Source organism: Onychostoma macrolepis, chromosome 22, assembly GCF_012432095.1.
Source record: "Onychostoma macrolepis isolate SWU-2019 chromosome 22, ASM1243209v1, whole genome shotgun sequence".
Classification (NCBI taxonomy): domain Eukaryota; kingdom Metazoa; phylum Chordata; class Actinopteri; order Cypriniformes; family Cyprinidae; genus Onychostoma; species Onychostoma macrolepis.
Window position 1 is genome coordinate 719,008 of NC_081176.1, and position 26,634 is coordinate 745,641.

At 34.5% G+C, this 26,634-nt stretch overlaps 2 protein-coding genes and 1 long non-coding RNA gene across 17 annotated transcripts in view; 2 read left to right on the top strand and 1 right to left on the bottom strand.

The window, feature by feature from the left end:
- The window catches only part of LOC131531317 (uncharacterized), a 60,024-nt gene extending 52,443 nt beyond the window's left edge, over positions 1-7,581 (bottom strand). The window contains exons 1-4 of one of the 2 annotated variants that reach the window (XR_009268628.1): positions 7,482-7,510; positions 5,908-5,948; positions 4,763-5,057; positions 4,235-4,463 (exon numbers count right to left, since the gene is read on the bottom strand). This is a non-coding gene — a long non-coding RNA (uncharacterized LOC131531317). Of the gene's footprint in view, positions 1-4,234; positions 4,464-4,762; positions 5,058-5,907; positions 5,949-7,481 lie in introns of both variants that reach the window. The other variant, XR_009268629.1, reaches the window with a different exon arrangement.
- Positions 1-26,634, top strand: part of LOC131531223 (NACHT, LRR and PYD domains-containing protein 12-like) — a 166,342-nt gene that overhangs the window by 70,867 nt on the left and 68,841 nt on the right. The window contains exons 17-19 of one of the 14 annotated variants that reach the window (XM_058761862.1): positions 1,184-1,357; positions 1,536-1,697; positions 2,414-3,152. The exons of 12 other annotated variants lie outside the window; for them this stretch is intronic. In XM_058761862.1, coding sequence (XP_058617845.1) covers positions 1,184-1,357; positions 1,536-1,697; positions 2,414-2,489 — 412 coding nt within the window. In that variant the 3' untranslated portion in view covers positions 2,490-3,152. Of the gene's footprint in view, positions 1-1,183; positions 1,358-1,535; positions 1,698-2,413; positions 3,153-26,634 lie in introns of those variants that run through there. One more of the 14 variants, XM_058761863.1, reaches the window with a different exon arrangement.
- LOC131531240 (NLR family CARD domain-containing protein 3-like) lies at positions 13,904-19,460 on the top strand. The gene is made up of 8 exons (XM_058761895.1): positions 13,904-14,156; positions 14,418-14,519; positions 15,648-15,752; positions 16,088-16,192; positions 16,532-16,636; positions 17,070-17,154; positions 17,323-17,518; positions 17,626-19,460. Exons 2-8 carry the CDS (start codon positions 14,476-14,478, stop codon positions 19,458-19,460), a joined length of 2,475 nt encoding a protein of 824 aa, XP_058617878.1. The 5' UTR covers positions 13,904-14,156; positions 14,418-14,475.

Genomic DNA, 26,634 nt, shown 5'->3' on the forward strand with positions numbered 1-26,634 from the left:
AAACATGCTAGCGACATGCTAGTCACTTGCTAATCATGCTAGAGACATGCTAGCAACATGCCAGTCACTTGATAATCATGCTAGCAACATGCTAGTAACTTGCTAATCATGCTGTAAACATGCTAGTGACTAGCTAATAATGCTAACAACATATTAGTAACACCTTAGCAACCACCCCGGGTACCCTAGCAACCGCGTAGTAACACCCTAGCAACCATCCCGGGTATCTTAGCAACCGCGTAGCAACCACCCCGTAATAGATGCTGACTTTTCCATTTGTTGACATGACATGGTTAGATTCAGATGGTAAATATATATTATGTTGGGTGTCCATTTTAGAGATAATCACCATGTTTAGAATGAAACATCACATTTAAAAACATGAATCATATCATATAGTAAAATATCATTTGTTACTACTGCAAATATATATTCAATTATTATTGGATCTTCAATACTTTCAGAATCTTTACTTATTAAAGTTATTTTGTTTCTGTATTTTAAAATATATTTTAATATGAATATATTTTAATGATAGTATATTTATTGAACAAAAATTATTTTATTTTTCAAAATAAGCAGAAAATAGTACAAACTTTGCTAAAGTGATTGTTTTGAACAAGTATTAACTTAGACATTATTTTAAAATCATTATTTTATCTGAAGTATTTGTATCAATACCGTGTGGGGGGTAAAAGACCCCTCTTGCCTCCTCATATATTTATAAGATTTTTAAAGAAAATGAACAACTTGAATGATTTATTTTCACACAAAATCTGTTGCTCCATTAATGTTCAATACAACGTATATATTTTTTCTGCAATTATATATTTTAGGCGAGTGAATAGCACAGTTATTCTTGAGGTGGGCCTTTAGCCCCGTTGTACCCGACTCTTAAAATGTCTTTAGATAAATTATAATTCAGAAACACAATTTTCTTGATTTCTCACACTTAAACTCAACTTTCACATTTTTAATGTTATTTTATAAGTAGTTCTATAGTTGATCCTATATTTTAATCTACTTTGTTAATCTTTTTTTTCTGTTTTTGTTTATGGTCATATAATAAGGTTTTTGGCAATGTTTTATTAATTATTGGACTGTATGGTGTTAACACATGATGAATTACTCTCACATGAACATAACGTGTCTGATTCATTGTCTTTTCTCTTTCTGTCTTCAGTCTGTGGAGATGCAGTATTACAGAGAAACAGTGTCTCATCCTGACTTCAGCTCTGAAATCAAACCCATCACACCTGAGAGAACTGAACCTGAGCTGGAATCAAATAAAAAACACAGGAGTGAATCACTTATGTGACGTACTGAAGGATTCACGCTGTAAACTGGAGAGATTGAGGTCAGTAACATTCACACACAAGAATCAAAATGATTAAAATCACTTCAACAGTTTAAACTAAAACACTTTATACTCAATATCTCACGATGAGTCTGAGTTCACATTATATTTGTGTAAAATTCTTCACTTTAATGATTTGTTTGTAAGATGATCTCTTCCTCTGTTTGTCTCTTTCTAGTCTTTATGACTGTGGCATTACAGATGTTTCTTCTTTAACTCAGTCTTTGAGAAACACAAAAGCTCTGCAGTTTCTAAAAGAGCTTGATCTGAGTTATAATATGATTAGAGACTCAAAGCAGCAGCTCATTGATGTGCTACGAGACTCAAACTGTAAACTGAGGTGAGTAAACTTCACTTTGTGATATTAGAGATTAATTTATGATATGTGAACAAATATTAACTTTCAAATATTTGTGAAAAGTTTATAAAATTATCATCAAGCTTTATTTCAAAGGGTTTGTGTCAGAATGAAATGTAAAGTTGATAAATGTTTAACACAAAGAAGGAAAGAGAACAAAAGCACACTGTCACAGCTTCATACAGCAACAGCTGCTTTATTAATTACATCAGTAATAGTGAATCATTACAGTCTGAAATAGATTTGGTCAGATTGAAGGAAAACGCTGGTAAAATCAGTCAATACTTTACTTTCTGTTATCTAGTGAGACCAATACAAACATGTTTAAACTAGAGGACAAACAGCTTTAACAAGTGGAACATTTCACTGAAAGGTTTTGTTTTAAAGCAAAATCACATTTGTATTTGTTCCTCATCATTTATTATATTTGGTGTACACTCGTTAGTATGTGTTTCTCTTTATATTGACTCAATAGAGACACAAACAGAATGCAATTCATGTTCTGAATGTATTATATTTAAAACACAAATACTGTTTCATAAATACGTATTCAAAATCAAGTATAATTAATCAGATAACAGGATTTTAATGCAACTTTTACAAAAAAAAAAAAAAAAGCTGTGATTTGAAATATAGTAACTCATTTGTACTTTTTTCCACTGAACTCTGATCATATTCTCTTCTGTTCCACCTTACAGTGTAGATACACATCCATCACCAGAAGTCCCTGATAGAGATCCATCACCAGAAGATGATAAATGCTGTATATCATAATTTGAAGTCGTCTTGAGAGGAGCAGTAAACATCAGGTGAAGATCCACAGAAGAGCTGCACTACTGCGTCTATGAGGAGAAATAAATGTGTGATAAATGTGTAAATGTGATCCATACACGTGAAGAGACTCAGACTTTACAATGAAATAATGCAGCATGTGTGTTAGAAACATGATATTGAATGATTAATGTTGCTTTAGTATTCAAACTAATGATCATTTTGTTTAATTTAAAGCTGGAACAGAGGAAGAAGCTCAGATGAGTCTGTCTGGCTCTTCAGTTTAATAATATTTGTATTAAACTCATCCATAATTATTCAGATGTTTAAATGTGATTGTCAAGTGCAGCACTTAAATGTATCTAAATATATTAAGCAAATCTTCAATGTGAAATTTCCATGTTACTTAAAACATTTACATGATCTCTCTTATATTTTATACACATTGTTATTCTGTTTGTTATATTAAGTTAGTTATGTGTCTGTCTGTTACTAACAATCACAAATCCTCTCATTACAACAAAAGCAGAAACACAATGTAAATAAAAGATGGATTGTGCAGTTTTGACAGATGAATTGATTAAAACGGGAGTTTTCACACACAGTGAGTTTGTGCTGAACTGACTGACAGCTTCAGTGTTTATAAATGCTGTGCCTTTTACTCGAGGTTTGTGTCGTTTTATTCACAATTTGAAGAAAAGTTTGTTTTTCATGAAACTGTGACTTCCTACACAAGTACAAAAAATGACAGAAATCTATTTGTAAATGTTATAATGCTGATTGCTGGTCACTATTCTGGCTATGATGGTAATTTAATGTCTTTTTAGATTTTAAAATAAGTTTTTTGTCATCGTTTTTTTTTTTATTCTTTTTTTCTACATTTTTACTTTTACAAACGAGGACAATCTTTGAAGAATTAACAAAATATTTTTGGTCATAATATTAAAATAACTTTTTTTTTTTTTTTCTGAGATATCCTTGTCTCAATCTTAATATTAACAAATGTGAGAGATTTCCACTGAAGAGTGTTAACTTTGAGGAGATTGAAGGAATCTGTCGAGGAGGAGGTCAGTTTTGATGTTAACAAAATACTCTTAAATGATCTGATGTTCGCAGACAAATCCATTTAACTTTTAAACATTTCAGCTGTAGAATATTATATTGTCATGTCTCTGTCAAAATACTTTCTCTGCTCAGAAATCAGGGCACTTGGTGTAAGTAAGGTCTCCAAATATTTGTTTTTAGATAAATTTGATTTAATTATTGAAAAGTGCAGTAGCCAATCAGTTAGATCTCCCGTTGTTAATATTTCTTCTTCAAATTTTTTATGGGTAAATATGTTTCCCTCATTTGTGTGGAATATTTTTGGAAAGTTCTTAGTCATTACTGTATAACAAATCAAACTAGAGTCATTTAAGCACCATAACTCTTATAATATCATGTCGGGGCCAAATCGTTATACTCTGCTTCACAATGGCCTCCAGTGTATCACCTCAGCCGTGCCACAAACTGATCACCTCCATGCCACGCCGAATTGAAGCAGTAATTAAAGCAAAAGGAGCAGCTGTAATAAAAGTCTTCTCACACTCAAAGCACATATGATCTCACACCGGTGTGTATCTTCTGATGAACTTTTAAACTCTGCAGATGTGAAAAACTCTTTCCACACAAAGAACATGAATGTGGTTTCTCCTTCGTATGAATGTTCATGTGCTCCTTCAGGACTGAAGCCCTCAAAAATGTTTTACCGCATTGATCACATTCATGCAGTTTCTCTCTAGTGTGGATCCTCATGTGTCTCTGAAGGTGTCCTTGTTGTGTGAAACTCTTCTCGCACTGATCACATGTGAATGGTTTCTCTCCAGTGTGGATCCTCATGTGAGCACTGAGATGCTGTTTGTATGTGAAACTCTTTCCACACTGAGTGCAGGTGAACCTTTTCTTGTCTTTTCTTCTTTTCAGTAATTTAAGCCTTGTCTGTGAAACGGGGATTAGATAATTAATAACAATTTTAAACTAATTAACTGTCCAATATTTTCACTCAACACCCAGGAAGCGATATAATTAGAACATTTGCATTTCAGTCCCTATTTTGTACCCTGAGATAGAAAGTATCGCCGATATTATTTATTGGTTTAACTTTTAACTTTAACTTTTTTGTTTATTTTTTACAACTCCTGAGGTATTATTTCTACTATAAACACTAAATCTGATGAACTGCTGATAACTTTAAATGTTTCTCAGCCTCACTGATGAAGTCAAGAATAAACACCAACCTGTTTGTTCTTCAGTGTGTTTCATTCTGCAGGGTTCTGGATCTCTCATGTTCTCTCTGTCCTTCAATAAACTCTGTCTCTGCAGATTTCACTTCTTCCTGATGCTCTGATGCTCGTCTTCACTTGTAGACTGATGGGAATATTCCAGCATTTATTGCTGAACTGCAGTGGGAGGAGCTTCACTGAAGGTGTGCTTGTTGTGGGAGGAGCTTCACTGAAGATGTGCTTGTTGTGGGAGGAGCTTCACTGAAGGTGTGCTTGTTGTGGGAGGAGCTTCACTGGAGGAGGAGCAGATCTGCCCAAATTAAAGATAAATAAGTTATTACACATTATTTGTGTAATAATTTACCCATTTTAATTATTAATGTTCACAATCTATCCACCTAATGAACTAAGTATCAAGTTAATTAAAACTGTGTTTTATACTAATTCACAACTTATATCTCTTTTTACTTTCTAAGAATTGCATCTCTATATTTTAATTCTTACATTAAAATATAATGGGGGGGGGGGGCGTTTGCGTTTGCTTAAGTCAGTTGACAGCAATAAAATTAGCTTAATGTGGCAATTAACAGATCTATTGATTTTCACCAGCTAATATTAGGTGCTTTGTGTCTTGTAGAAACCACATTCATGTTCTTTGTGTGAAAAGAGTTTTTCACTGCTGTAAAGTTTAAAAGTCTATCAGAAGATACACACTGGTGTGAGAGATCATATGTGCTTTGAGTGTGAGAAGACTTATTACAGCTGAAGATGTTTGTGAATGTTATTTAATACAAACACTTGATCATGCATGTTTGTTCATTGTGCAATAAATAATTTTGACAGATTAAGCTGTTGATTTTATATTAGTACATTATGAAATTAACCCTAAGAAGAATAGCCTTATTGCTATATAACTATTGTTTATTGTTAGGTCATGTTATCTAACAAATGGAACCTTATTGTAAAGTGTTTTAATACTACAGTTTCAATCTATATGATATACACTTGTCTTAAAATATATGTAATCTTATCTAAATTTATTATAAAAGCTGAGGTTTGTTATTTACTGAAAAGTTATATTTTAGCTGGAGTCAATGATCTAATGTTGCATTTGGTCAGACTCAGCCCATTGCTTTAAGTATATTATATTGTCCTTTTACAGCTGCAGGCCGCAGAAGATCATGAAACACTCCAGCAAACCCTAAAACAGACAACAGTGGTATTTCAGTGGCAGCAGAAATACAACACAAACTTTTGAAAAATCGATTTTAATTCTTACATTTATATTACCTCTTATTAATTTAAAGGAGTATAAAGATGAGGGGATTTTTTCCCCCAAAAAATGAAAAAAAAAATTCAATGTAAGAAGAAAATGAAATAATAAACACGGAAATATAATTTTACAAATTTGCAAGGTACAAATATACCACCAAATGGCCTTAACCTATCAAACTGGTGAAACTTGTTTACTTTTTTCATACTTTTATTACTTGTGGAAAAACTTGAAACACAATTTTACACAAGTATAAAGAATAACATTGATTTTTGTAAATGTTATTTTTGTTTAACTTTATTCATAAAAATAGTGTGTTTTTAATTAGCTTGTTTTTTTGCTTTGGTAATGAAAGAGAGAACCGTGGATTTTCACTGGTATTGGTACTGAAAACAGAACTTTTGGTACCATGACAACACTAATGGGAAGTGTAAAATATTTAGGATTTTTTACATTTACATTTAGTCATTTAGCAGACACTTTTATCCAAAGCGACTTACAAATGAGGACAATGGAAGTAATCAAAATCAACAAAAGAGCAATGATATGCAAGTGCTATAACAAATCTCAATTAGCTTAACACAGTACACGCAGCAAGGTTTTTCTTTTTTTTTTTTTATTATATAATATAACAAGCTAGTGTTAGAGGACTTTTTTGCTTTTGTTAATTGTATAATAAATAAAAAGAAAACAGATAGAATACAAAAAGATTAGAAAAGCTACTGTTTGTTTGTTTTTTTTGTTTTTTTTTAAGAATAGAATTAGAATAGAGAGTTCTAGAGTTAGAGGGTCAAATAAAGATGGAAGAGATGTGTTTTTAGCCGATTCTTGAAGAAGGACTCAGCTGCTCGGATTGAGTTCTTATGCTTATAAAATCAGGTGCAAGAGAGATTCAATTAAAAAAATAAAAAAAGATTGCAAGTGAAGTCTCTCGTGGAAGCGCAGGTGACTGAGGGTGCAGGTGCATGTCTGCAGAAAGCCTTTAAAAGTGCTCTATTGCAAGATAAATAGGCTACTATTATTTCTCAACTTTGATACAGAAAAACATCATTACAATAAAGACAGACACTAATGATGCCCATCTTTATCAACCACTTTAATTTGTCCATATTATAATCTAATTAATCTAATTAACATCTTACTGGTTTGCATGCAAAGAGAAGCAAACGATCATAAAACCCTCCAACATTCAATAACACTAACATTATCACTCTAAAAATTTAACACAGCAAAAATAAAAAAATAAAAAAAATACACGAAATCGTTCATGTCTGCATGACTTTAGTTTACAGTAATGTTCCTTTCAACTAAATCAGTCTGTAGACGCCAGAACAGGCGCATAAAGTGCTTTATCCGAGGAAAACTATTTAGAAATAACCTCGTATGATGTTGATTAAACAAACTGAGTGAGGTGTCCCATATCTGTGTAAATAAGCGAAATATCTGAACTGATCGACTCACCTCAGAAGACACAACAAACGCGCGCGGACTGAATGAAGAATGAAAATATTCTTCTTCTTCTTTTGGTTTTATGGCGGGTTGCGAACCAACTTCAAAGGTGCATACCGCCACCTACTGTGATGGAGTGTGAAGATAATTATCTAATTTCTATATCCTATAATATAACCCACAATTCTTGATGAATTTTTTTACTACATTTATTTGTTTCCTTGAATTTGGACTATCATTTAATATATTCGTTATATTGAATTCCCGGCCCCCTACTGCTTGAAGATCTTCCTTAATAATCCTCCTTTCTTCTTCATATGCTTTACATTCCTTAAAAACATGTTCTTTACACATGTATCGTGAGGAACAATTTTTTAACTTTGTTTTATGTATTTTTAAAATATATTTTCAAAATATATTTCAACATATTTAACAGTGCTGTATGGGTGTAATTGATGTGAATTTATTAATAGGGCTATACAAAGGCATATTAAAAGCAATCGTCCATATTCTGACTTGGTGAAAAGAAACACATTTTATAAGAAACGTTCAATCCTGTGTCTGAAGTTTAATCACACTTTTTAAATAGCATTATGGTAATCAGAGAGCATAAAGAACGTACAAAAATTATGGTAATGAAATTACGTGCATACAACGTTGCAGTTACGTTGCCACTAAGTCATGAAGTTACCAATATATTACGATTAGAGTATCTCTCTGGGACGTTCTTGGTTATCCTGTTGCAATGATCTTCTTAAACAGACAAACACTTCATTCTGTCGACTGTCAACTTTCCTCACAACGGACGGCTCAGACTCAGATGTTGACAAAATCACATTATAATATTCACACACTAGACAGTTGAGCACCGAGCGCACAGTGTGCATGCAGAGTGTGTAGCATGTAATTTGAGATTTCATTTGGATTTCAATTTAAATCCTAACGATGTACATTTAGTTTTATTAATGAATCAAAATGAAAGTGTCAACTGGTCAACAAATGAACTACTGCAAGTAAGTTTGAATACTTCCATGATTACTGTTATTTGGGGAAAGGATTTAATTTCATATATAGTTGCTGTTTTTACCTCATTAATTGTGCTGATGTCTTCAGATTAGCTGTAAACTGCCATTTAAAACTCATTTCATGACTGTCAGACAAACTTCATCATAAATCTCTCAACAGCACTTCATTATAGTCTGATGTTATTTGCTGCTAACAAATTTATTTCTGAATTTGTGCATTGCTATTGTTTATTCTTTTCCTTATTTCTTTTTAACATGGAACACTACTTTGTCTTTAATGTGGGATGATTCTCTATTATACGCAATGCTTGGCAACCCTCAGCTGGACAAAGTAATGATGGAATCAAAAACCAGTTGGACATGGAGGCTATATACATAAAGAAGCAGAAACTGTGGAACAAGTATTAATGGGTCAATATCACTAAAAATTGCCTTTGAGACTTCACAATTTCCAAAATAAAAATGAGATTTTCTATTAAACTTCATATTTGTTGTATTAAGGAGACTGTAGGCTGTTAGAATTGCATATTGGTCAAGCTCCTGCACTTTTTATAAAATAACTGCAAGCAGACAATTTTCGAGTAGGCTAAACCACAAAATATGTCCACCCTGTCATGGACAAATTCAAAGTAGAGTATATTTACATTTACATGTACATTTAGTCATTTTGCAGACGCTTTTATCCAAAGCAACTTACAGTTGGGGAATACATACAGCGATTCATCTTGAAGAGGCAATCTGACAAATGAAGTGCTTGTAACACCAAGTCTCAGGCATTGTTTAAATAAGTACAAGCTAGCAGGGGAAGGAATAAATAAGGAGAAAGTTTTTTTATTTATTTTTTTATTATATGTAGGGTGAAGTCAAGTAGTGTCGAAAGAGATGAGTTTTCAGCTGTTGCTTGAAGATTGACAGGGATCCAGCACTCCGAATATGGGTGGGAAGATCACTCCACCAGCCAGGGGATGTTCTGGAGAGTGATTTTGAGCCTCTTTGTGATGGTACCACGAGGCGTCACTCACTAGCAGATCTCAGACTTCTGGAGGGGATGTAGATTCTTAATAGTGAGTGCATGTAGGCGGGTGCTGAGCCTGTGGTTGTTCTATAAGCAAGCATCAGTGTCTTGAACTTGATGCGAGCTGCGATTGGTAGCCAATGCAATGAGATAAAGAGAGGTGTAACATGGGCTCTTTTGGGTTCGTTGAAGACCAGTCGTGGCGCCGCATTCTGAATCATTTGTAGAGGTTTGACTGTGTTTGATGGAAGTCCAGCCAGAAGAGCATTGCAGTAGTCCAGCCTAGAAATGACAAGGGCCTGGACAAGAAGTTGTGCAGCATGCTCCGTCAGAAAGGGCCTGATCTTTCTGATGGTGTGTAGTGCAAACCTGCAAGATCGAGCAGTCTTTGCAATGTGGTCTTTGAAGGTCAGCTGGTCATCAAAGATTACACCAAGATTTCTGACCAAAAGAATTTGACAAAATATGATGAGTATATACATTTTCATTACATAGTGATTATAAAATGTAGATTTTCAGAAAGATATTTTGTCCCTTTCTCAGCAATAAATTTTACTTAGTGTGAAAAGTCTTTTGAAAAATTGAAATTACTGCAACATATCTGTATCCCTATAAAATATGCGAAAGTTGCACTTTCTTTTCTAAATAAAATCAAACGACAAAGATATCTGGTCAAACTTTCAATGAATACTAACTGGCCCTCATTTCTTTATAAAGAAAACCCACAAAAGGTTTTGCTAACTTGTTTAAATAATTTGTTAATTTTCATAAAAGATGAAGATGACAGGGTGGACCTTGGCATGACAGGGTGGACAAATGCATTAACGGATGAAGAGAATATCAGATAAACAACAGGAACAACAAGAAACCCTTAAATAATATAAAGAATGACTTCAGAAATATATATCCTACACTGCAATTGTAAATTGATTTAAAAGGGCATTTTACATTTATAAGGCCTTTTTTCCTCACCTTATTAGATGTATGCATCATATTTTGTCAAATTCTTACATTTGAATCAATAATTTAAATTAGAATAGTAAGACACTATGGGGCTGTTCCAAATCAAATGAAATCATTATATATATATACATATACTGTATATATTAGTGCTGTCAAATGATTAATCACGATTAATCGCATCCAAAATAAAAGTTTTTGTTTACATAATGTATGCATGTGTACTGTGTATATTTATTATGTACATAAATACACACATGCATGTATATATTTCAGAAAAAAATGTTTTGTTTATATATTATATTTATTTATAATATAAATTATATGAATATAAAAATAGACATGTAAATACATGTAAATATTTTCAAAATGTATACTGTATGCGTGTGTATTTATATATAAATAATAAATATACACAGAACACATATTTTATGCAAACAAAAACATATGAACCTTTATTTTGGATGTGATTAATCAAGATTAATCGTTTGACAGCACTAATATGTGTATATATATATATATATATATATATATATATATATATATATATATAATATTAATTTACACAGACTGTATACACTGCACTTAGAATTGCATAAATAGTGCTATGAGCTTAATGGGTTTTAAATGGGTATTAATGGGTTTTAAAATGTAATATTAAATTATGAAAGTAATAAAAATGAAATGATACTCTAAATATGAAACTAAAGCCACTCACTTGATTTGTTAAAAACACGGATTCATTCAGTAACAAAACTGCTTTGTGTTGCTCAGAGATGCACAACAGTTTCACTGTGGATATTTTGGAACTATTTTCTTTGGAGAAATAGAACAAAAACAGATAATATTGACAGTATTGTGTTTAAAATGTAACTATTGTTTTGTTGTTGTTTATTGAACTGTTGTATAAAGACAAATTTGCAATCGAGCAGATATTCAGGAAAATGGCACTTTTGCTTTGGGCATTTTTTGCCCACTTATCTTGAATTTTAGGTACATTCTAACTGTATTCTAATAGGCTACATCACAGTGAGTCGTCGCCTTCCATCATGTTCATCACTACGCAACTGCATGCAGTGTAAGATAGCGTACAGTTCTGGGCTGGGGTGCATTAAATGCATTTATCAATTCAACCTTTTTTTCCCCATAATTAATCACACCAATTTAACATGTTAAATGAATAGCCCTTGTTAAAACATTATCAGAATTTGGCAAAAACTATGCACATGTCCCCCCTGTCATGGAAGGCTTGGTGACAGGGTGGACAATGATAGGGTGGACATTTTTGGTTAAAGTTAGCATTTAATAAACACACGGTGTACCTTCAGTCAGCAAATTGGTTCATTGTTGAAGCTGAATGTGTACTGCTTAAAATGTATATTTTGAATTTCTGAAAAACGTATATGTAAATTAATATTTTACTATGACAGGGTGGACATGTTAAGCTTGGCAACATGCAACTACAAGCACAATATGATGAAAATGAGGAAATATAAGTGTAGATACTTCGTGTACTTGCATCAGATCTTTTAACCTCCACTGAAGAAAGGCACAATGGGGGTGGAGATTTCACTGAGTTTATCAGAGGGTTTCTTAAAAGGGCATTTACAACATCATGACAGGGTGGACAGCAATGTCAGGGACACGTGCAAAATGCTTAATATTATTATGAAAATAGAATATAAATTAACAATCTGACTTGTTTTATATAACAACTAGATGAGGGCAATAAGAACATTTAAAAATTATTTAAAGGGGTGGTTTACTGCTTTTTTTCTTTGCTTGATTGTGTTTATGGGGTGCAATATAACATGTCTTCGTGTTTCATTTGTTAAAAAACGCCTTATTTTTCATATATTTCACCTTTATTATAAGCCGCTTTCTCCTCTGTCATTTGAACGACCGGTTGACTTCCTGATTCTCTGAAACCACTCCCTCAGAAACAGGCGATGGGCTCAGATTGGTTAGTTGGGCCGGTGTGTTGTGATTGGCTAAACTGCGTACTGCACATTGTCCGGAAACTTCACGCGCATTACCTTCACAGGCAACAGCTGCATGTGCTCCGGTCAAATGTAAATAATGGTGTCAATATTGCCGTATCAGTTTGAGCCAGAATCAGACCCAGAAAGCGGTAATGAAGAGAGTCAAGCAGGACTTCTGCAAGCACGGCTCTTACAAACGTTTCTGAATAGAAGTTTGCTGTTGTGATTACATATCATTTTTTGAAGTTCATACACGTTTGTCTTATACACACAAAATAGCATCGAACTAACTGGCTACTATAACCAAACAGCGTTGGCTTGTGTTTATGTTCTTGATAAAACTAAAACATTACGTCTGAAATTATACATGCAAATACATTTAAAATGATGAAATCTTACTCACAGGTTGTGGCCCAACAGCTGCTGCCTCTGGTTTTAAAGTTGGAACCGCTCCATGTTTTAGTAATAGTTTCTGTGTGAATCCGGCATTGAACTCGTGTAGATTCTGGAAGCTGTCTTCCGTAAAATGCGCAGCACAGAGAGCTAAATTAGGATTGTAATTGTCAGGAACATAATCAAACATAAATTTTAACCATTGTTGACGAACTACAGCGTCCGTAGGAAGCCCGAACACAGAAGACCTGACAGCTGGGTGAAATAACACCGTTTCGACGGCATGGCTACAACTCTCCACTATAACTCTTCCTCTTCGACAAAGCCGCAGAACATGGCCTTGCCCCCTCTTTGGCATGTTCCGGAGGGAGGGGTTGATGGGTTTATTACATATGCAACCCGGGAAGTATCTCGTTGTAGTCCCGTATGAGTCGTTTTTGTAGGCATTAAACTTCCTGATTTTTAAAAGACGATATCTCCGCTTACGTTGAACTTTCAGCGCAGCAACTTTGCAGATACTGTTCATGCACCAACAGCAACGTTACAAACTGAAATCGCAGTAAACCACCCCTTTAAATATTGTGTTATTTAACCACTTATTACACTCATTGAAGTTAGCTGAGCTGTGTGAGGGACATGCCAAAATCACATGCATCCAATCAAAGAAAATTTTATAAAATTAGAAAAAAATAATTTCAAGAGACTGTAGTTGTAGTTGTGTGCAAATGTTTGGTCATTTATCATATAATTTCAGAATTTCATTATATTGTATTATGTTCATGATAACTGAATGATTCTGATGAGGACACCAAAGGCACTTTATAGTGATATTGACCCTAATACTACACCCTAATATGAATAGGAAGAACTGAAAGTAAGTAATAAATGCAAATCTCTGCACGTGTGACATTTGCAATAAACATGATAGATAAGAGTCCAGGAACAGGGATAATAATAATGCAGTGTTTCAATGTATTAGGTGTAATATCCTCGCTCCAGTGCAGCAGGTGGCAGTAACTGTTCAGCTACAAACCCTCCAGAAAAACACACGAAGAAAACGAAAACACGCAGATAGCAAGAGAAAGTGTTGCTCCTCGGATTGATTCATGCCATGTCCTAGAAAACATTTTTATAGATACAACTTTAGCACAGACGCTACTAATTTTAACTCTCGCGGACATTTTTTAGTATGTTTAATCCAATCCGTCTGAGAGATATGCTAATTAATTGCTGACAAGCTACAGGCCTAAAGCACAGAAACATGAACGTTTCATATACTTTTAAATCCTCTTCTTAGTGGACAAGACTGCAAGTAAGTTTTCAAAACAGGGCTATTGAAAACAAATCTGTTTCTGAAGGTTTCTCCGTATTTTCGCTTCTGTTTTATGCTGTTGTTTTGTTTTTGTGAGGCGAAATCGAAAGTATTTTTAAACCAGTCATTTCTCATTAAGACCATTTGGTTATTCTACATGGCAGTGCATTGGTTTGTAACTCACTTTGTTTTATATAGTGTTTTTAGTTGCTGTTGCTGCTAACTCGACATATTGATTCATCTCATTAACATCATCTCCAGGTCATACTGAACAGCAGATTGTTGTCACAGTGCTGATCAATGATAGTTTATCTGCAGTATGTCAGAGAAGAGAGGAAAGATGAGTCTCTCACAGAAACAGAGGTAAGAGTCTGCTTTCAGAGAATCATTTTAAACACTGCTCGAGTTTCAGATGTTTGCTGTAAAAAACAAAGCCTTAACAAACTTTGTTTTATATTTACAAATGCTTTGCAGAACTTCATAACTTCCTAATTTAAAAAAATAACATAAAAAGTAGCCAACAGATGATAAACATCTGAGAACTGAAACTGAACTGAAATCAAACTGAAATCAAAATCATTAGTCAATGACTGCACACTTAAATGAAAAGGGTCATATGATGCTTTTTAATGTTTTCATTTTCCTTTAGTGTGTAATGTATCTGTTTAAGATCTTCAAAGTTACAAAGGTCTTAGTCTCCTGTAAAGTGATTTATTCTGTCTCACAGAGAACACTGATCCAGAAATGCCTAAAATGCCTCGACTGAATCCAGATATTACTTTCACAAATGTCTGCATCACAATGTGAAATATTAGCGTAATGCTGTCTAAAGTTAAACACAAAGAGAAGACGAGGCTTCAGTGAGTTGTAGTGTTGTCGCCATGTTGTGGAGACATCAGCTATACACACCTAAATAAACTGTAAATAAAATACAATAAACCACACCTAAATAAATCTTAAATAAAATACAATAAACCACACCTAAATAACTGTATTTAATGTTGGCACTTCAGGACATAAAGTTGTTACAGTGAAGAATACAAATTATAAATTCATGAGTTTGTATCTGAAAGTTAAGAGAGTTGCAAAATAAAAGCTCACCTCTGTGAACCGTTCAGCTCAGACTTGAACTCGGGGTCAGACGGATACGGTAATTATTACAACGACAGTGTTACTGTTATTGTTACACCCAATAAACAAAGTGATGAACTTTTAAAATAGCATCATATGGTCCCTTTAATTGAAGTATGCTAACAGAACTGTGTAGCTCTCACATTCCTTCTGTTTTAGTCAAAAAATAAAATGTTCTCTTTAATTAGATCAGAAATACTTTACAGAAATTGTTAAACAAATGTAAGTCTGTAAACAAGAATGACTACTAACTTTAAAACTCTGCAAACGTTTCTGTGAAGGACAAGAGAGAATGTGTGACAATATAAAACACTGATGAACCTCCTGTAGTAAAGTTTCTCTTCTCTCTTGTGTCATTAGTGTAAGATCAGGCTCACATGTGTCCAGCTCTGTGTCTGTGAAGAGTGACTGGTCAAAAGATCATCCACCGGACTTAAGTGAGAAAAAAGCATCAGCTACCAAAAGGTATGACATTATAGCATTTTGTTTGCTAATTTCGTCACAGTGGTTTTTGTGATAGATGTTGACTGAATAAAAAAATTAATCGCTGAACACAATGTATGGTGACTTTAACTCAGTGGAGCTTCTTTCCAATAATACAATTATACAGACAGTCATTACGAGGCATAAATTCACCGTGAAAAAATAGAGTAGATCATTCAACCAAACATTTATAAGCATAGAAGAACAAATGCACAGCTATATCTGTATATTAATTACCATTTACAACATTAAAACTTTATAAATTAGACTGAAGTACATTGTGTAATATTGTTTCTCTCTGTTCTTTGTGTCATTAGTGTAAGATCAGGCTCACATGTGTCCAGCTCTGTGTCTGTGAAGAGTGACTGGTCAAAAGATCATCCACCGGACTTAAGTGAGAAAAAAGCATCAGCTACCAAAAGGTATGACATTATAGCATTATGTTTGCTAATTTCGTCACAGTGGTTTTTGTGATAGATGTTGACTGAATAAAAAAATTAATCGCTGAACACAATGTATGGTGACTTTTATTGAACTCAGTCGAGCTTCTTTCCAATAATACAATTATACAGACAGTCATTACGAGGCATAAATTCACCGTGAAAAATAGAGTAGATCATGCAACCAAACATTTATAGGCATAGAAGAACAAATGCACAGCTATATCTGTATATTAATTACCATTTACAACATTAAAACTCTATAAATTAGACTGAAGTACATTGTGTAATATTGTTTCTCTCTGTTCTTTGTGTCATTAGTGTAAGATCAGGCTCACATGTGTCCAGCTCTGTGTCTGTGAAGAGTGACTGGTCAAAAAATAAGCCACCGGACTTCAGTGAGAAAAAACCATCATCTACCAAAAGGTATTTAGTGTTTTCTTATTGTTGGTAGCACATGGACTGCTAGAAAATTTTTCATTGAATATTTATCATGAATCTATATTGTTTAAATATTTATCAGCGTTTTCATTAAGATGCTAAGAGCATCAGCAAAGATTAAAATGATTTGATGTGAACTATATATTTTGTAATCCCCATTAATTTTGGTGCACTAACATAACTGCTGCACATTGTATGAAAATATTCATTGTTAATGTGGTATATATTATTAATTCACCAGCCACTGTGTTATTTGATTATAGGACATAAAATATTACAATGAGAGACCTAATATTTACCTAAATTTATAATTAAATAGGTCCTATGCTTGTAACTGTGTGAATTTAAACAAAATATTTGCAAGCTATTTATCTAATAGTTTCCCGAAAATGAAGTACTTAATTTTATTCACTAATAGAGTTCAATATGAGGCATTAGATTCAGACGTCCAGACTCACAGGAACTACAAGAATTTCAAAGACAATCTCCTGTGGATCTTCCAGGTAGGAAAACACATTTTCAATAATGTTTACATTTATAACAAACAAATAGTTTATTGAACGACGCTTGCAAGAATATTCTATAAAATGTGATTTTTGTTTTATTTTGATCATTTGTTTTCTGTTAGGAACATAATGTAAAATGAAAAAAATATTTTTATTTGATTTTAGGATCTTGAAAGCAAAATAATCACATTTCTGAAGAATGAGCTGGAAAAGTTTAAGAAAATATTACAAAAAGACGACATGCAATGCTTTGTGAAGGATTTTAATGAGAACAGATGCGGTAACAAAGAAGCAGCTCTTGATCTCACGCTCTACTTCCTGCGAGACATGAAGCAAGATGAAGCTGCTGATACTCTAGAAGGTAAGAGACTCGTGATCATCTGTCAGACTGTCACTTAAGTGTATTGGAGAAAATAGTACATCTAAAATGCTAAAAAAAAACTTTATTTTATTTGGCCCTGAATTTAGATGAGCTGGTCTTCATTCATCAGCTAAAATGTAGCCTAAAGAAGAAGTATCAATGTGTGTTTGAAGGAATTGCAAAGCAAGGTGACTCTACACTTCTGAACAACATCTACACAGATCTCTATATCACTCAGGGTTGTAGTGAACAGGTCAATACTGAACATGAGGTAAGACAGATTGAAGTTGCTTCCAGACGTCATGAATCACAGGAGATACAGGTTGAGTGCAAAAATTTGTTTGAAGCACCTGAACAAGACAAGCAGATCAGAACTGTACTGACAAAAGGAGTTGCTGGCATCGGAAAATCAGTCTCTGTGCAGAAGTTTGTTCTGGATTGGGCCGAAGGAAAAGAAAATCAAGATATCAGCTTCATATTTCCTCTTCCATTCAGAGAGATGAACTTAAAGGAGAAAGAAAAACTAAGTTTGATGGACCTTATAACTCAGTTTTTCCCAGAGACAAAAGGACTGAACCTTACAAGAAGAAATCAATTCAAAGTCTTGTTCATTCTTGATGGATTGGATGAATGTAGACTTCCTGTAAACTTTAAGGATAATGAGACGTGGTCTGATGTATCATCACCAGCCTCTCTGGATGTTCTCCTAACGAACCTCATCAAGGGAAATCTGCTTCCTTCTGCTCTCATCTGGATCACCACCAGACCAGCAGCTGCCAGTAAGATTCCTCCTGACTGTATCGACCGGCTGACAGAGATACGAGGATTCAATGATGCACAAAAGGAGGAGTACTTCAGAAAGAGATTAATGGATGAGAATCTGGCCAAAGAAATCATTGATCATGTTAAACAATCAAAGAGTCTCTTTATCATGTGCCACATCCCAGTCTTCTGCTGGATTTCAGCCACTGTTCTCCAGAACATTTTAGAGGCAAAATGTAATAATGTTGTGAAAAACAATCAGGCTGATGATGCCTCCAAAACACTGCAGGAGTCAAATACTGAAGACACTCCTAAGACTCTGACACAAATGTACACACACTTTCTCAGATTTCAGATCCAGCAGAGCAGACGAAAGTATGATGGAGAATATACACCAGATGTTTCCTGGGATAAAGATGCCATCTTTTCACTGGGGAAACTGGCATTTGATCAGCTGGAAAGAAACAATGTGATCTTCTATGACACAGATCTGGAAGCCTGTGGTATTGACGTCTATAAGGCATCAGTGTACTCAGGCATGTGTACCCAGATCTTTAAGGAGGAAACAGGGATCGTTCTTGGTACCATGTACTGCTTCGTTCACTTGAGCATTCAAGAGTTTATTGCAGCCCTTTATGCACATCTGTTTCTAGACATAAAGCAGAGAAGTATATTTGTTCATGTGTCTACCGAACAAGAAAACAAAAGTGAAACCATGATTGATTTGCTCAAGACTGCAGTGGACAAGGCACTCGAGAGTGATAATGGACACCTGGATCTTTTTCTTCGATTCCTCCTTGGTTTGTCACTCCAGTCCAATCAGAGACTCTTACAGGGTCTGTTGACACAGCAAAATAGAAATGACCAGAGCAAAAAGGAAATAGTTCAGTACATCAAGCAGAAAATTGAAGCTAATCTGTCTCCAGAGAGATCCATCAATCTGTTCTACTGTCTGAATGAACTGAACGACCAAACTCTGGTGAAAGAGATTCAGACCCACCTTAGCAAAGGAAGTCTCTCATCTGCTGATCTTTCACCTGCCCAGTGGTCTGCTTTGGCCTTTGTGTTGTTGACATCAGAGGAGGAGCTGGAGGAGTTTGAGCTTCAGAAATTCAAGAAATCAGACGAGTGTCTCATTAGATTATCAGCAGTCATCAAAACCTCCAAAAGAGCTCTGTAAGTTAATATTTTTTTGCTTTCATCCTGAAAAAGACATTTGTCTAGGGTTCCCATGCATCCTGGAAAACCTGGAAAATTAATTAGTGAAAATCTTGTTATTCTGAAATTATTTAAAAATATGTTTGTGTTTTTCTTTAGCTGAGAATGAAGAGTTTTGTTCTTGAAACAATTAATGTTAGTAGAGAAAATGCTTTGTTCAGGGATGCTGAGGTTTGACATATGAGAGAAGTGTTTTGAATTATGATGGTCACCTATTATTTATTTACAGTAAATGTCAACAGATAATCAGCTACCTAGTGATTGTGATTTATTTTAATGTATAATTTCAGCCTTTCTGCAGTACCAGTAGAACCAAATACTGGGTCAGTGTGGTATTCGCTGATAGGCTGCTGCTTTCAAACATTCCTGTGCATATTTATTGTAAGCACTCTGTAAAGAGCATTGTGTTTTTACAACATGTTTTACAGCATTGTGCATTGTAGACGATGTTGAGCACATGATCGCAATGGTAAAGGTGTTTAATCAGAATTCACTCAGTAATAGGGCTGTCGCGATTCGTTGATTTTATTCGATTTTTAAAAATCTTCGACTTCATTTTGCTGGCGTCAACTAACCGGCAAAATACCGGAAGTGGCGCATTTCACGGATGAGAATCCATACTACTCAGTAATGCTTTTCTTTGAAACCATGGAAGTAGCACTTTCAAATGTATAATTCATTGTAATTAAAGCTATAGATGACATATATTTATTATTTGTATTTAGCAAATGCATTCAATCTAATTATTCTGTAATCTTATTTCTCTTGTAGGTTAAATGATTGTGGCTTAACAGACAAAAGCTGTTCAGCTCTGGCTACAGTTCTTGGATCAGATTCCAGTCTGAAAGAGCTGAACATGAACAATAATAATCTGCAGGATTCAGGAGTGAAGCTGCTCTGCACTGGACTGCAAAATATGAAGTGTCATTTGGAGATACTGAGGTAAGTTTTGTGATTTGATCTGTCATTGACTAAACTGACACATTGTGCTATACTGTTTACAGAATGTATTTGGTTATGTTCAAGGTAGGGATAACTTAACATACATTTGATGGTTCATTTGTATCTGATAATGCATATCTGTTTGTATATAATTGGATATCAAAAGCTAACATAAGATGTTTTCAGGCTATTGTTATTTTTGTATTACATTTACTGATATAATATACTGTATGAGAGTTCAAGGTTTTCCTCTTGAAGTCTGGACAATTTTATAGTTTGCTTAAAATAAGTATCCTCTAAAACAAACTACATGAATAATGAAAATGTTCTCTCATGATGAAAAAGAAAAGTTAACTAGTAAAGTAAAACATGTTATATAGCACTTTATACAATGCAGATAGTTTCAAAGCTGCTTTACAGGTATAAACAAGAAAATAGTGAATCAGTGATGAAAACAGAATTCAATTCTGCTGCAAAGTAACTCTAAAAGACAATAGAAAATAGTCATTATTCAGTTAAAATCAGTTTAATGTTGATTCAGTTTGGTTCAGTAAATATGTAAAGTCCATCAATTTAAGAGTGAGTTTAATTCATTTATAAAGCAGCTGTGGAGAAAAAACGTGACAACATCAGCTCAGTTCAGTTCTCATCCAATAATTTCAATTTTAGTATTTTAGTATTTCATATAGTATATAGTTACATGCTATATGTTGGATATTTCTGTCAGGGCCACTATCATCAAACATAATGACAATTTAATGTAACAACATAATTCAGGATGAAGTCTGACTCAATGAGGAATATCAGAAGGCCAAGTCCTGACTGCTGAATAATACTGAATGGACCTTATATAAGGAAGTAGTGATAGGCTTTGTATTCCTATAGGTAGACGTGAATCAGCTGATGCTTAAATTGTTAACCTCAGAGACCTCAAGATAATAGAGCAGCACTTTTAAATGTATAACTCATTGCCATTAATGATATACACCTATTATTTATTTACACATTTTAAGTTTTATTCAAGCATGCTAGTTTGTTTTATCTAAGAAATTTGAATCAATTAAATATACTGTGTATATATTAAAATTTTGTTCATGTAAAAATAATTGGTATAAATTAAATTTTTGTATTTAACAAATATATTACATGTATCTAACTCTGTGATTTGATTTATTTCTCTTGTAGGTTAAATGATTGTGGCTTAACAGACAAAAGCTGTTCAGCTCTGGCTACAGTTCTTGGATCAGATACCAGTCTGAAAGAGCTGAACATGAGCAATAATAACCTGCAGGATTCAGGAGTGAAGCAGCTCTGCACTGGACTGAATAATATAAATTGCAAATTAGAGATAATGAGGTAAGTTTTGTGACAATCCCTTTTGTTTGGTTAGAATTCAGATCCATCTGTTAATGTCACGAATTCGGCTTATGAACTTCTGTTCACCTACCACCAGAGGTCACTCGCTCACCACATTGACTCTCACACCATACTGACTCTCACACCATACATCACACTGGACTGCATTTCCCATCATCCATTGCACTGATAACACATACACAGCTGATTACACTGATTGCACACACAGCTGACTGCACTGATCACACACCCTACATAAACCATGGACTTCCTCTTCCTCTTTGCCGAGTATTGATCTGCGTTTAGCTCTCTTCTAGCGCCAGCTGCTTTACCGTGCCATTCTGTGTTTCTGTTCAGTTCCAGTGTTGTTCTGCGTTTATCACTCCCCTAGTGTTAGCTGCTATACGGAACCTGTTTGTTGTTTTCTAGTTTGTGTTCCCTGTATTTACCCCTGTCTCACCCTTCGGACTTTATTCCCCTGCCTGGATTATTGCTGTGTACCTGGATTAACTCTTTTTGCCTTGCCCTGTTGGATACTGTTCGCTGATCGTCGACCCACACTTGCCCCAGCCTTATTTGTTATTTTTGTATTACATTTACTGATATAATATACTGTATGAGAGTTCAAGGTTTTCCTCTTGAAGTCTGGACAATTTTTATAGTTTGCTTAAAATAAGTATCCTCTAAAACAAACTACATGAATAATGAAAATGTTCTCTCATGATGAAAAAGAAAAATTAACTAGTAAAGTAAAAACATGTTATATAGCACTTTATACAATGCAGATAGTTTCAAAGCTGCTTTACAGGTATAAATAAGAAAATAGTGAATCAGTGATGAAAACAGAATTCAATTCTGCTGCAAAGTAACTCTAAAAAGACAATAGAAAATAGTCATTATTCAGTTAAAATCAGTTTAATGTTGATTCAGTTTGGTTCAGTAAATATGTAAAGTCCATCAATTTAAGAGTGAGTTTAATTCATTTATAAAGCAGCTGTGGAGAAAAAAACGTGACAACATCAGCTCAGTTCAGTTCTCATCCAATAATTTCAATTTTAGTATTTCATATAGTATATAGTTACATGCTATATGTTGGATATTTCTGTCAGGGCCACTATCATCAAACATAATGACAATTTAATGTAACAACATAATTCAGGATGAAGTCTGACTCAATGAGGAATATCAGAAGGCCAAGTCCTGACTGCTGAATAATACTGAATGGACCTTATATAAGGAAGTAGTGATAGGCTTTGTATTCCTATTGGTAGACGTGAATCAGCTGATACTTCAATTCACCTCAGAGACCTCAAGATAATAGAGAAGCACTTTTAAATGTATAACTCATTGCCATTAATGATATACACCTATTATTTATTTACATATTTTAAGTTTTATTCAAGCATGCTAGTTTGTTTTATCTAAGAAATTTGAATCAATTAAATATACTGTGTATATATTAAAATTTTGTTCATGTAAAAATAATTGGTATAAATTAAATTTTTGTATTTAACAAATATATTGCATGTATCTAACTCTGTGATTTGTTTTATTTCTCTTGTAGGCTAAATGATTGTGGCTTAACAGACAAAAGCTGTTCAGCTCTGGCTACAGTTCTTGGATCAGATACCAGTCTGAAAGAGCTGAACATGAGCAATAATAACCTGCAGGATTCAGGAGTGAAGCAGCTCTGCACTGGACTGAATAATATAAATTGCAAATTAGAGATAATGAGGTAAGTTTTGTGACAATCCCTTTTGTTTGGTTAAAATTCAGATCCATCTGTTAATGTCATGAATTCACATGAACTTCTGTTCACCCACCACCAGAGGTCACTCGCTCACCACATTGACTCTCACACCATACATCACACTGGACTGCATTTCCCATCATCCATTGCACTGATAACACATACACAGCTGATTACACTGATTGCACACACAGCTGACTGCACTGATCACACACCCTACATAAACCATGGACTTCCTCTTCGCCGAGTATTGATCTGCGTTTAGCTCTCTTCTAGCGCCAGCTGCTTTACCGTGCCATTCTGTGTTTCTGTTCAGTTCCAGTGTTGTTCTGCGTTTATCACTCCCCTAGTGTTAGCTGCTATACGGAACCTGTTTGTTGTTTTCTAGTTTGTGTTCCCTGTATTTACCCCTGTCTCACCCTTCGGACTTTATTCCCCTGCCTGGATTATTGCTGTGTACCTGGATTAACTCTTTTTGCCTTGCCCTGTTGGATACTGTTCGCTGATCGTCGACCCACGCTTGCCCCAGCCTTGCCCTCTTTGTCTTGTCCCTGCCATACCTGTTTTCTGTTGTTTGACCCTGCCTGTGATTTGACTATGTTTATTAATAAAAGCTTGCACTTGGATCCGCTCGCCTCACGTCTCGTTTGCCCTGTTACAGTTAACTCGGACCTAGATAATTTGCCACAGAATTGAGGACAGAACTGCTTCAGCTCAGTGAAATGTATAGGCTTTAATTCCAGCATGGACTCTACATCACAGGTCCTTCCACAGCATTTCAATGTGGTTTAAGAGTGGACTTACGTTAGGCAATTTCAAAAATTTAATTTTCTTGGTTTTCAACCATTTTGAGGTTGTTTGTATGTTATGGATCATTTAGATGAAAGTCTTTCACACCTGTTGAGTTTTAGATAATTGAAACCTTAAAGGGGTCATGTACTCCATTTTAAATTATTTTATAATGTTATCTGTGATGCACCTATAATGTTAGATTTTTACATAAAAAAACACATCATAATTTAGATATAATAGGCTATTGTGTCCAGGCGGGGCACATTCAAGATGCTGAAGTGAACACCCACTGCTATGATTGGCTAACAGTTTTGCATATTAATAAAATATTTATTTGTAAAGCACATTTTAAAAACAAGTGAAGCTGACCAAATTGTTGGTCAGCTTCAATTTGGTCAGAAATAAAATGAATAACTCAAGACTATCAAATTTAAAACGGAACAATTAAACCAATGATCAAGGGGTATTGAAAGCTAGAGAGAACAGATATGTCTTTAGAGCAGACTTAAAAGCAGAAATAGAGGGGGCTAATCTAATATGAAGAGGTAGACTGTAGTTGCAAAAGCTCGATCACCTTGTTTTTTTTAAAGTCTAGATCTAGGCACGATGAGTAGACAGAGATCACTGGACCTCAATGTTCTAGAGGAGGTGTACGGATGGAGCAGGTCAGTCAGGTACTGAGGGGCCAAATTATTGAGGGCTTTATAAACAAATAACAGAATTTTAAAATCAATTCTATATTTGATATGTAACCAGTGCAGTGTAGAAAAAATAGGAGTTACTGGATCATACTTGCGGGTGCCAGAGAGTAATCTAGCAGCTGTGTTTTGCACTAGCTGCAGACGAGAGAGTGAAGACAGAAACACAGTAATAAAGTGAATTACAATAGTCTAAACGAGTTGTTACAAAGGCATGGATCACCGTTTGGAAGTTACTCTGTGATAAGAAAGTTGACGGAGATGAAAACCCGGGTTAAAGTTTTGAGTTCTGAAACTTACAGGATGTTTTTATAGTATATCGACCTGTTACATGTCAAATGATCAAGGGAAATGTAATTTCTCAGTTCATGACCCTTTTCAGTAACTGTAAACTGAAGGATCTCAGGTGAGCTGATGTGTAAAATATTAAAGGTCTCTAGGCCTTTGTGGGATTACAAATTAATTTAAATGTTTAATTTAGATTCCAATGTAATAGTGTACAAACTGAAGAAGTTATATACATTGTATTTAGCATTTATGGTGAAGATGGTGACATCAGATGAACGATTCAAGAGGTCCCTGCCAGTTCCTGTTAACTCTTACAATGCAAATGTCAGGCCACAAAACAAACTCTTCAACCAGGCTTTGATCTCTTTGTGAAGCCAAACACCCAGAAACCCTTATGCCACAAGACAATAAACTCTCTAATCAGACAAGAAGATCTGAGAGAAAGACCATTTGGTCCACTCATCCATCCTCCCCCCCTGGGATCATGGTATTGGTCTTGATAGAATCAAATCCTCTCTCATTTGCATGCTTTGTTTAAGGTCATCACCTAGGTGCTTTGTTTCCATTCCTAAGCACTGCCCCCTAAATGTATATAAACTACAATGTATCACTGTTTTAGTTAGACTTGGATGACTACAGCGACGACAGCGAGTTCTCAATAAAGAGTTACTTCTGTATGAAAGATATCCCAACGTCTCCTGGTCTTCACTTGAGTTGCTTAAACTTTAGAAGATAAAAGTTTACAACACCTTTTGGATTCAGTTGTACACTAAATTACACAGTCTGCAGAGCTCCACTGTTTACTATTTGACCAACTGAAAGATATCTTTTCACAAGTTTTTTAGTTGGATTCATATCTACATATTATGAAATCACAATTATAACAATAAAAATAATTTTTGTCAAAGTTTTGCATTTTTAGAACTGAAAAATCAGTTTTCAATAATGTTACATTATGATTCGAATCAAACCTGAACAAGATTTTACAAAGAGAAAAGTTGGAGTCTTTAAGTTCATCATTTATTTCAATCATATGTTTTCATATAATTTTAAGTGTGTGTGTGTGTGTGTGTGCGTGTGTGTGTGCGTGCGAAGTTCATTGTCGATGTGTCAGTGTCACCAATCTATTTTTGTGGTGGTTCTGCATTTTGGATTATTTTATTTGACAAATTATAAGAAAGCAGTTTTATGGTCTCACATATTTATTTGTGTGTGTTTGTGTGTGTGTGTGTGTGAGCGTGTGTGTGCGTGTGCGTGCATTGTCGATGTGTCAGTGTCACCAATTTATTTTTGTGGTGGTTTTGCATTTT